This window comes from Lipotes vexillifer, unplaced genomic scaffold, assembly GCF_000442215.2.
Source record: "Lipotes vexillifer unplaced genomic scaffold, Lipotes_vexillifer_v1.1 scaffold664, whole genome shotgun sequence".
Lineage (NCBI taxonomy): Eukaryota > Metazoa > Chordata > Mammalia > Artiodactyla > Lipotidae > Lipotes > Lipotes vexillifer.
Genome location: NW_006782421.1, coordinates 1,505,651 through 1,517,945, shown reverse-complemented (window position 1 = coordinate 1,517,945; position 12,295 = coordinate 1,505,651). Strand labels below are relative to the sequence as shown.

Below are 12,295 nucleotides of genomic sequence, written 5' to 3'. Positions count from 1 at the left end.
CCCCCGCTTATCTTTCTCCATGTCTTGTATTGAGGGTCAGCTTTGAGAGTGAGTGGTTCCTCCCCTTTCTAAACCAAAAAGCCCTATTTAGGCATTTTGCTGAACAAAAAACCATCCACCCTGGATTTCCTCTTTTAGCACTGAGTTTTAGAACCACTTTTCTTTAACTTGTCACCTATTCACTTAAAAATGGACCTCCCCCTCATCTTACCTCACAGCTCTAGGAATGGAAAGAAAGCAGTAAAAATTTTAGAGCCTTTCCCCTGCCCCAGACTGGATCGCTGGGTTTGCTCCAGAAAAGGAGAGAATATATTGTTCTATTATCCTCCCTTTTGTTGCAGATACTTTCCTAATTAAATTTATTGTTTCAAAAATTTTAAATATATAGACTTTTAAAATTGTAAGTGAAGTTTTTTTTTTTAATTGAAGTATACTTGACTTACAGTATTGTATTACTCTCAGGTGTACAATACAGTGATTCAATATTTTTATAGATTATACTCCACTTAAAAAGATATTGTAAAATATTGGCTATATTCACTGTGCTACACAATATATCCTTGTAGCTTATTTATTTTATACATAGTAGCTTGTATCTCTAATTCCCTACCCCTATCCTGCCCTTCCCTCCTTCCGTCTCCCCACTGGCATTCATTACTTTGTTCGCTATGTCTGTTAAGTCTGTTTCTGCTTTGTTGTATTCATTCTTTTCATTTTTTAGATTCCACATATAAGTGATATCATACTCAGCATAATGCTTTCCAGGTCCACCCATGTTGTTGCGAACTGCAAAATTTTATTCTTTTTTATGGCTGATTATTGTATACAATATGTGTGTGTGTGTGTGTGTGTGTGTGTGTGTGTGTGTGTGTATACACACACACACACTACATTTTTTTTTTTTTTTTGCGGTAAGCGGGCCTCTCACTGTTGTGGCCTCTCCCATTGCGGAGCACAGGCTCCGGACGCGCAGGCTCAGCAGCCATGGCTCACGGGCCCAGCTGCTCCACTGATAAGTATTTATCAGTAAAATTTCCCATCTACTAGCCCAAGGGTCATTCCCCACCTTAACACTGAAATAGGAGATTTAAAAGAAAGAGAAAGAAAGAAAGAAGGAAGGAAGGAAGGAAGGAAGGAAGGAAGGAGAGCTTGGGGTTTGTGCATATGGGTGTGAGTATATGTCTGCACATGTGAGTGTGTGGTTGGTGTGCACATGTGTACGTGAATGTGTATGCTGTTTGAGTGTGTTTTGTAAGTGTGAGCACGAGTATGTGTGCACGTGTGCACGAATGTGTGATGTATGTGTGTACATAAGTGTGTGTACGAGTGTGTGTTCTTTGTGCCCGTATGTGCACGTGAGCATGCGTGTGTGAATGTGTTTACATGAGTGTGTGTGTGTGCATGCAGCATACCTAGTTCTTTGTGTGCTAATGCTGCTTCCTAGTGGCATCTGCCACTTCTGAAAGTTCATGACAGACAGGTTGGAAGGAAAAGATTGACGTTTCCCGCGTCAGGCACCGAGAAGCACTTCCTTTCCCATCTAGCTCACCTGTGTTAACTCCATCTTCCCAATCATCCCTTAAGGATGGTAAAGACACTGAAGCTCACGGAGGTTATGTAAGTTGGTTTACACAAGTGACGGAGCTACAGAGCCAAACTTCAGGACTGTGTCTTTCCTCCCTTTTTTTACACTGCTAGTGAAGCAACGCATTTCCCAGTGGCTTCCTGGAAATAACTGAATTCTAAAGCTTGAATTTTCCAGCCTAGGGAGGGGTGCTGAAACAGGGTGGCGAGGAGATTTTTGTATAGGTGAGGCTAGGAAGTGGCCTAGTAGGTGGTTACTATTTACATGAACGCTGGCTAGAGCAATATGTCTACAAATCTTCCTTGACCTCCAATGGGGTTACCTCCTGATAAACACATTGTAAGTTGAAAATGCATTTAATACACCCAACCGACTGCTCATCATAGCTTAGCCTAACCTACATTAAACGTGCTCAGAACACTTACATTAGCCTACAGTTGGCCAAAATCATCTAACACAAAGCCTGTTTTATAATAAAGTGTCAAATATCTCATGTAAGTTATTGAGTACTGCACTGAAAGTGAAAAACAGAAAGGTTTGGGTACAGAATGGTTGGAGTGGAGGGGTTATTTATCCTCCTGATCGCGTGGCTGACTGGGAGCCGTGGCTGCCGCACTGCCCAGCATCACCAGAGAGCATCTGACTTCAGAACACTACCTGGGACAAAGCAAAATGCAACATTCGAAGTTCGGTTTCTACTAAATGTATATTTGCTTTTGCACCATCATATAAACGGAAAAATCTTAAGCTGAACCATTGTAAGTGGGGGACTGTTGGTGTTATTGAAAGGGAGGGGGGACGAATAGCCAAGTTTATCTCTGTTAATAGCCTCTGGCACAGATCAATTGCCTCAGCTTAGTTCTGGCAAAAGAAAGGAATCCAGAATCATTGTGTTACAGGTTGTAACTCTGTTTTCTAGTGGTGATGAAAAGAAAATATGCCCCATAATTCTTGGTTTCTACACTCCTTAAACTACATCTATTTGTGGTATAATTTATTCTTCTGTGACCTAGAAATAGAAAGTTCTGAATTATTTCCTACCCAATTTAAGGACTTTACTGGCTACAGGATTATTTTATTTATCTCTAATGTCTTTACATAACAATAATAATACTCATTCTTTGTATTTATAAATTGCTTTCCATTTAGATGACTGAGTCATTCATGTATTTCAATGTAATGATACAGAGAATCTTAATAGTGCAAAATGGTGAATCACTGACTGAAATTTGGTTATTTAGAATATCAGCTTAGGCATCAGTACTGTGTACAGAGCCATTTGCTGATTTTGAAACAATAGATTAAAATATGGAAGATATGTATAACGTGAAATTTCCCCCAAATATGGGCAAAGGACTAGAGGACACTTTGTGGAAGAATTTGAAAAAAGGACTAATAGGGACGTTCAAATATTTCAGCTTTTCTAATAGCGGAAAACACAAATTAAAAAGAGATACTATTTTTATGTATACAATTGGCACAGATTAGAAAAATTGTTGATGTGAGACAGCCACTCTCAGGGACTGTTTGAGTGGAATTGCAAATTTGGAAAACACTTCCAGGAAGCAATTTGGCAGTAATGATCAAATGCTTTAATTTCATTCATGCCTGCAGGAATATCTTTTATGGAGATAGTTAAAGTTCAACTGGGATGTATATATTAGAAGATAATTATTGCAGTATTATATGAGAGCCCTAATTGCTAATAACATATATCCAATCACAGGAAAATAATTAAGCAAATTTTGTTATATCCAAATGATGCAAAAATAAATAGACACTAAAACGATCATATATATATGCATAAGATTTGAGAATGTATTTATAATTGTTAATAGTGGCTATTCCTTAATGGTAGAATTAATTTTTATTTCTTCTTTAAACCTTTCAGTGTTTTCCAATTTCCGTATAATATCATCAAAACTTTTATAACCTGAAAAAAATACGCAATTCAAAAATCTCAGCTTAGGAAGAAAAATTTTGTTTCTCTTTACAGTTAACTCTTGATTATACTTCATAGTAAGTGGAAATAATTGCCTGATAATCCACCTCAGTGATCCAAAGTCCCTAACATTTGTTTTTGTGTCTTGTACTTGCTTTGCAATGTGTTTATTGTTCACAATCCTTCAAACTACTGGATAGCTAACTTCACACTGAAGCTATTGAAACCTCGATTCCAAAATGTTTGAGACGGTTTCCCTGGTGGCGCAGTGGTTAAGAATCCACCTGCCAGTGCAGGGGACACGGGTTCAAGCCCTGGTCCGGGAAGATCCCACATGCTGCGGAGCAACTAAGCCTGTGCACCACAGCTACTGAGCCTGTGCTCTAGAGCCCACGAGCCACAACTTCCGAGCCCGTGTGCCTAGAGCCTGTGGTCCACAACAAGACAAGCCACTGCAGTGAGAAGCCCATGCACCGCAACAAAGAGTAGCCCCCGTTCGCTGCAACTAGAGAAAGCCCGTGCGCAGCAACAAAGTCCAACTCAGCCAAAAATAAATAAATAAATTTATGAAAAAAAACACACCCAAAATGTTCGAGAGGAGAAGAATACGGTGAATTTCATAATTTTATGTCTAAGTCAACGTTTTCTAAAATAGAGCTATTTTTTGGAGAGATTTGAGGGTATCTAGGAAGTAAAATTGAAGAACTTACATCATCTTTAGTTTCATTACCCAGAGAATCATTGTCCGCCTTTGAGTCACATCCTTCCACGTTGTTTTCCTGTGTGTGTGTGTGTGTGTGTGTGTGTGTGTGTGTGTGTGTGTGTGTGTGTGTGGTGAGTATGTAAATTGGTAGAATGGCTTGTAAACTATTTTGTAACTCATTTTCTGTGAGTAATATTAGTAATACATTTATGACTATAGACTTATACATTTGGTATTGATCTTCAGGGAAATTAAGTTATGAAAGAATGCCTTTAGGAAACATGTTTTTTTTTTTGCGGTACGCAGGCCTCTCACTGTTGTGGCCTCTCCCGTTGCGGAGCACAGGCTCCGGACGCGCAGGCTCAGCGGCCACGGCTCACGGACCCAGCCGTTCCGCAGCATGTGGGACCTTCCCGAACCGGGGCACGAACCCGTGTCCCCTGCATTGGAAGGCGGACTCTCAACCACTGTGCCACCAGGGAAGCCAAGGAAACATATGTTTTGTATGCATATAATTTAAAGTTGAGAGAAGTAAATTACTGTATCAGGTTTAAATTTGCCTTTATATAAACAGAAAATTCAGATAACAGTAGCTTAAACAAAATGGAGGTAACCTCTAGTCTCTGCTATAGTTACTATAATTTTATAGAACAGATATATGGATAATCAGATTTAATACTTATAACAAAATGCAGGCCTAGCTCAAAATATCTATGAAAACTTATCTTTCTAATTAGTAAAAGTCACATTGTCCCAAGTTTTATGTAGAGAATCATTGACTTCACATTGCTCAGTATTATCCAGACTAATTCTTAATTTTAAGTTTATATTTAGAAAATAAATAGATCCCTTTCAACTTGAGAAGTATAGCATAACTAACTTCCCACCTGGGAAAGAAAAACTATTTTGGGGTCATGTTTATCCTATCATTATCAACTATGTTACCATTTGATTTTTAAATATTGAGGTAAACCATTAATTTGTTTTTGGAACAATCCTTCTATTTTCATTTAAGTCATTTGTGGCTGATAGGAAATAACATTTCCAATGGAAATAATGTTTCAATTTCAATACCTTTTTAAAGCCAAAGATAAAACAAGGTTCAGTATATATTTTCATATGGTAACTTTATAATCACAGTAATGTGTTTTCTTAATCTCCCCTCTATTCCCATAACATATTATTTTAAACCAGGTGGCATAATCTGACTCTAATATGGTTATTCGGTATTTGTGTTACTACCTCCTACTATACTGTAAACTTTTGGAGGGAAGAAACTCATCTCTGACCTCCCAACTCTTGAAGCTCTGTTATACTTGGAACCATTTGAGGTAACTCATCCATCCCCTTCTCTGAGAAAAGAACCCCAACTACTGTCCCCTAAGCAAAAGGGTGAGCTGACAAAGTCATGTTTATGTGATGGGATGCCCAGTCTCCTGACCTTACCTGATCCGACTAAGTGTGCTCTCCTGATTCACATTAGACCAGTCAGACTCACTCTCTTAGAAAGAAATTTGGACTCTCCCATAGCAGGGAGCTATGGGGCGGCCATATTCCACTCCAGGTACAGAGAGAAGCACGAAAGACCCATCTGCATTAATTCTTTGGTTCAATAAACATGTATGGATTGCCTCTCTGTGCTAGGAACTCTGGGTCTGCTGTGGTAAAACCCAGCAGATATGGTCCTTTTCCTGATGGAACCTATAGACATATTATTTAAAAAAAATTTTTAGATTTATTATTTATTTATTTATTTATTTACTTTTATTTTTGGCTGCGTTGGGTCCTAGTTGCGGCACGCGGGATTTGTGTTGAGGCATGTGGGTTCTTTTGTTGCACCGCGCAGGCTTCTCTCTAGTTGTGGCGGCGGGTTTTCTTTCTTTAACTGTGGCGTGTGGCCTCCAGAGTGCATGGGCCCTGTAGTTTGCGGCACGGGGCCTCTAGTTGAGGTGCACGAGTTCAATAGTTGTGGCACACAGGCTTAGTTGCCCTGTGGCATGTAGGATCTTAGTTCTCCAACCAGGGATCGAACCCATGTCCCCTGCATTGTAAGGCGGATTCTTTACCACTGGACCACCAGGGAAGTCCCGCCTGTAGACATTTTAAAAAGATCTTTAATATCAGTTAATATTTGACTACAAATTTTGATAAAGGCAGTGAAGATAAAGAGCAGGAGGCTTTGAAAGAGAATAAGGGGTCGTTTGAGAAGCACTGATGGCCTCTCTGAGAAAGTGACGTTTAGGTTGAACTGTCAGAACAGTCGTGATAGAAGAAACATTTCGTTAAAACAATCTACACATACTAGACGTTCAATAAATATATATTGAGGTGACAAATTATTATCCTTTATGAAATAACTAGACATAGAAGTCATATTAATTGGTTGCCATAGGTTTGTGGCCATAAAACCTTTGTGTGAAACAGTAATTTTCAGGCCACGCAAGCTTGGGGCTGGCTACACTGGAACATTTACCACAGAGTATTTATCTGTCTTCACCCTTGGGGGTCCCTGAAGGGACTCCGATTCCAGATATTTCTTCCGAAGTATTCCCAGGGTGGGGCTCATGCATGCTCTGCATCTTCCTAAACCACCATATGGTGGGCATCAACTGTTTTTCTCCGAGTGTGTGTAGCTGTGAGGATATTTTTCTCATTTCTTGCCTCTGATGCTCGCTGAAGGCATCCCTACTGCTGCTGCTTTTTACTAATGCCTGCCCTGAGGTTGCTGGAACCAACTGTTGAGGGCAGTGATGTCTGTACTGAGTTTTTCCATAATAGCTTCAGAAATTATGGACAAGAATGCCGCTACAGCTTCTGTTCTCAATGTTTGAATTGATATAAAATCCATAGGGCAGAAGTTCTTAACCTAGGTTCCATGGATGGACTTCAGGAATTTGGGGAACCCTTTGATTTGTACTCATGTTTTTGGGCAGGGGGCAGGAGAGGTATAGCTTTTTAAGATTCTCAAAGGAAAATCTTCACCTTAAAAGATTGGGAATCCCTCTGCTACGAGCAAAGAAGGAGAGCTGGAAGTCACCCCATGGCTAGTACTTCACGTGGAACCACCTGTCCATTCAGCGTTTGTGTACTGTTACGGAACCAGGTCCGCTTACCGTCACCTAGGGTGAGTTACTTTCTAGAAGCTTCCTTGGTTGTCATGGAAGGAGATTTCCAGTGGACATCGTCTACCTGTTCTCTAAACATGACACATAAGCTTGAATCCAAAGGTCAACACAGCTCAGGTTCCAGTTGGCATCCCAGCTACATATGTATTACATAAATAACTATAAAAATCCTATGTACATATCTTAATTTTTAAAATATGTGTGTGTGTGTATACATAGTGATAATCTCCTAGTTCTTGAACATGTAAAAGGAGATTTTCTCTTACTTTCACCTAAATATAGAAATTATTTTAAGAAACTTACCTTAATTTTTTTACCTTTTAAGTCATGTTCTTTTTTTCTGCTGCAATTTTTTCTTAGATGAACTTGACTTTGTTGCACTTCCCCCCTCAATCCCCCTTTTTCTTCTGCTACTTTTCTGCTAGTCTTCATTTAGACACATCAATTGTCAAATTCATTCCATGTTCTTCCAGCAGCATGGTTTTGAACCTCTTCATTGGGTGGTCAAATTCCTGCAATTGCATGTGTGGGTTTTGCATCCCAGATTCTCTGTGCAAATGACTGAATTACCCATTATTCTTTAGCTATAAACATGTTCAACTATGCTTTTGAGAAACTAAACATTCCTAAAAGTATTTCATACCTCTTCTTTTCCTTAGCTTTAATAATTTGTCACTGAAACCATGAAAAACCGTTGGTGGGAAAAACTGTTACTTCCAGTGGGAGGGTTTGAAAAAGCACCTTGGAAAGAATATGCCTTCCCTCTGGAAGCTTGAAAGTAACTAGCTACAAATGAATGAATCTTCTATTTTCTTTATGGAAAGTTGAAAAGATGCTTCAATCTGTGTTTATGTTAGATTTGGCATCACATTGCGTGTATTGCAGACACTGCAGAAGGAATCCTGTGCGAAATTACATGAAAAACAGTGGTAAACTGAATTTCATTTAAGTGAGTGTTTTTACAATTTAAATTTTGTGTCTGTTCGGTATTTTAAAAAAATATATATAGTTCAGAGCCTTTCCAGAAATGTAACAGAAGACCAGAGAAAACCACAACATAGCAATGCAGACATGGAGACCGCCCCGAGGTGGATGAGACTTCCTGGGAGCAGCAAAAATACATTTTCCTCTTGATCTTGTTATTCTATCCAGAATTGGTAAACACAAAGCCTTTTCATATTATTTCAGCACCTTCGGAATTTGGGGTAAGTTTTTTCAGATCTTGGATAGTTATGAATGCAAAAAAAAAAAAAAAAAAAAAAGCAGTGTTCATTTTCTCCTTTAATTCAACGGTATTCACCTCTGGGTTGTGAGATACCAGGCAGTAAGTTCTCAGTTCTTTAGATTCTTTCAATGTCGTTTGTCCACCCTCTGTGAATATCCTACTGCAACCCCATGTTCTTTGCTCTTTACCCGTTCTTTCTCTACAGCCCCGAAAGTGTTCACAAGCTACTGTCCGAGCGGGATGCCTGAAGGCAGCAGTGTCCAGGGCGTGGTCTGGTCATCCCGGGAGTCTCTGCTTGGGATTGGTCTAGGGGCCGCCAGGCTGGAAAGCGAGCCGGAAGTTGCGCTGAGGGCCGGGACGTCGCCGTGACAACACCGCCCAGCGCAGGGGGGCGGGGAAACGCGAGCGCGGACGTGCCTGCTCCCGACCTGCTAGGCAGGGGCTGCAGAGGCCCGTAGCGTCGCCAGGGCAACGGCGCCGCGCGGCCTGGGGGGCGGGGAAACGCGAGTGCGGAAGTCCCCGCCCCCGGCCTGCTGGGCGGGGCAGCCGAGGCCCGGGGCGTCGCCATGGCAACGGCGCCGCGCGCGGCCGCGGCCGGAGGCTTGGGGAAGGGGGCGGGGCCTGCGAGCTGGGCACCTCCTCCCGTCCCACCGCCCAGCCGGCTCCTCCCATCCCCCGGGCCTGCTGCGACGCTGCGACCTCTGCGCCCGCACGGATTTGAAACCTTTCTGTGGCGGCTGCGGCGGCGGCGGCGGCGGCGGCGGCGGCGGCGGCCGCTCGGAAAGCTTGCACGTAGGGGCGCCAGGTTCTCGTTTTTCCGATTTCCCCTCCGGGGTCCCCACACGCGGGTTCTCGGGTGGAATTTTGCGCGGGGAGCGGTCGCCCCGTGGGCGGGCCCAGGCCTCTCTCCAGGCCTGTGGGGCGCGCGCCGCGGGGGCTTCTGGGCGCGGGCGGCCGCTGCTTCGCGGGCGGACTGGAGCCCGGGCCGCGCAGGGCGGGGAGGTTCTGAGAAAGTTGGGGCGGGTCAGCATGTCCGGGTCCGGGCAGCTGACGGGGTCGCGCCCGGGTCCCAGGCCGGCGGGAGCACTTGCCCCCGGAGGCGGACGGCGTTCTGGGCCCTCGGGGTGAGGGGCGGCCCCCGGGAGGCCCGGCCCGCCGCCGGCCCGGTGGGCACGACCCAGTGTCCCGGGTCCGAGTGTCCGAGGGACGAGGGACGTCCATGCGGGCGGCCTGTGTGTTGAGGGTCGTGCGCCCTTCCTGTTTACAGGGGCGTGGACACGGGGTAGAAAAGGCCGGTGCGGGGGCACGAGCCGCCCCGCAGGGCTCAGGCTGCGGCCCAGCCGCCCCCCAGCCGTCACTGGCCCCCCTAGGCCTCGGCGTGCTCCCCTGTCGCCAGGGTGATGCCGGGGCGCGGTCAGTGCCCGGTAACTGTCCAAACACCCAGAAGGGCGAGCCGGGTGAAACAGGCACCTGTAAACCGGCTTCATGTACTGGAGGACGGTTTTCAAGTTTTGTGTAATGATCCGCCATCTATTTAAAGTATGGTTTCTTCAAAATTGACTTTATGCAACTTTGAGGAGTGTGTTTATTTGGGGCCTGATGTATGTGAGGTGTGTTCCTTGTTCAGCGGTGTGGCTGCTTTTCCCCAGGACCTTTAATGTTTGTGGCCCGCTTATGCTTTGCTGACCCCTATGACAGCTAAGCACCTTGAGAAGGTCTTAGCCCATTTTGTAGCTGTCCGCATAGACACAGGTTTAAGAAAAGACAGTGCCGGTGAGTTAAATAAAAGACATGATCCAACTATACTATAGCTATAAGCAAGACTCACCCAGTTTACTTCTTTTTTTGCGTTTGCACTAATTTATGTGACTGGCAGGCACACTCTAAGTATTTTAAACCTAAGTCAAAGATACAGCTTTCCTTACTTTTTAATTCTGATAATTTAAATCTGCAGTTCTAATAAATCGTAATAAAACTTTTTGATTAGCTGGGACTAAGTAGATATAACCTACTTATAAGATGTAATTTCTGTAGCAAGAATTCCTTGAAAGTTTGGAACGATAACTTAATTTTTTTTTCATTTTGTTGGAGAATAAATAAGGGATAGGAAAAGCTGAGTTTTGGCTTTTACCAGGTATCACACTGATTCTTTATTGTGCTTTGAAAAAAAGTGTGTACTCCAGTATCGCATGTTATTATAGCAATTATGATTGTCTTTCTACTTTTCTCCAACTTCTTTACTAGTTGGAGATATTGCTGATTCATATTTAAATGGCCAAGAGGTCAGATATGATGGATCTGAGAGCTAACGGTTTCAGAATTTTAGTTTGAGCTTTATGTTTAATTTCACGACTTTGGGTCTTTTTACTGAGTTTTCGTTTCCTCTAAACACTAACATCTCCTGCCTGTGTCAAAGATTTGTTGAGAGTTAGTGATTATTAGGAATCTTTTTGTCCAGCTACGGGTGCTCTCAGGCATATGTTAGAGTACGTGGGCAGGATGAACTGTTTAAGCCTGGAAATACACTTCCAGGTCAAAGCTGTGCTTAAAATTCTGGGTTTATGAGTTTCCATTTGTTTGTTCATCCACTTGAATAGTTGCTTTTCAGCTTTATGATCTAACATCCAGCAGTGGTATCATAGCCTTCTGTTACCAGGTACATAACTGATGGAGTTATGTATGAATGCAGCTAGTTATTGTAGGAATGCAAAACAAAACCAAGCAACCAAATAATGCCAAGCCAACTAACCAATCAGAAAATGCGCTTTAATAAAATTTATCTTAACCAAGTCTTGAATTTGAAATATGTTTCTTCTACTGTAATGCAGAAGGTTCAACGACCGGTTTTGGTAAATAGAATTGAGGGCAATAGTATTTCTATTCTAGGGGACCTATTTGGTACTCAGAACAGAATTAAACAACAAAACAAAACAAAACACAGGCATACCTTGTTTTATTGCGCTTTGCTTTATTACGCTTTTGCGTTTTTTACAAATTGAAGGTTTGTGGCAGCCCTGCCTTGAGCAAGTTTACCAGTGCCATTTTCCAACAGTGTTTGCTCATTTTGTGTCTCTGGGTCACATTTTGGTAATTCTCGCAATATTTCAAACCCTCCACCCCTGAAAAGGTTACAAATTGCTGAAGGCTCAGATGATGGATAGCTTTTAGTAATAAAGTAATTTTTAATTAAGGTAGGTATGTACATTTTTTTACCATAATGCTATTGAACACTTAATAGACTATAGTATAGCATAAACATACCTTTTATGTGCACTGGGAAAGCACAGTATTCGTGTGACTCGCTTTATTGCGATGTTTGCTTCATTGCTGTGGTCTGGAACTGAACCTGCAATATTTCTGAGGTTTGCCTGTATTAGTCATGTAAAAGTAAGACATTAATCCCTTTAGTTAGCTTTTATTTACCAGTCGATTGATTCTTCAGCTTCTATTATGTGCCGTGTAATGTGCTAGGTGCCTACTAAGATGTGTCAGTCACGGTCCCTGCCTTTCAGGAGCATCTCACAGATGGTGGCAGACCTGTAAATAGTACACAGATGTGTAAAAAAGAGGTAACAGCGTGATGAATGCCGTGGCACAGATGTGAGCAGTACACACTAAGATGGAGAGATGAGTCTGGGATGTGTGGGGCAAGCTCTACTCTGAAGTGATGTTTGATGACTCCATGCCGGGGGGGGGGGGGGGGGGGGGCGGCGAC

The 12,295-nt window shown here is 42.7% G+C and overlaps 2 protein-coding genes across 2 annotated transcripts in view; one reads left to right on the top strand and one right to left on the bottom strand.

Annotated features, from left to right (window-relative positions):
* Window positions 1–9,011: 9,011 nt before the first annotated feature.
* On the bottom strand, window positions 9,012–10,067 carry LOC103075445 (basic salivary proline-rich protein 1-like). The gene has a single exon (XM_007455283.1). The coding sequence runs from the start codon at window positions 10,065–10,067 to the stop codon at window positions 9,012–9,014; it is 1,056 nt and encodes a 351-aa protein (XP_007455345.1).
* CEP112 (centrosomal protein 112) overlaps window positions 9,286–12,295 on the top strand; it is a 432,986-nt gene continuing 429,976 nt past the window's right edge. Inside the window, exon 1 of the mRNA XM_007455273.1 lies at window positions 9,286–9,385. The gene's annotated coding sequence lies outside the window, so the exon portion shown is untranslated. The remainder of the gene's footprint in view (window positions 9,386–12,295) is intronic.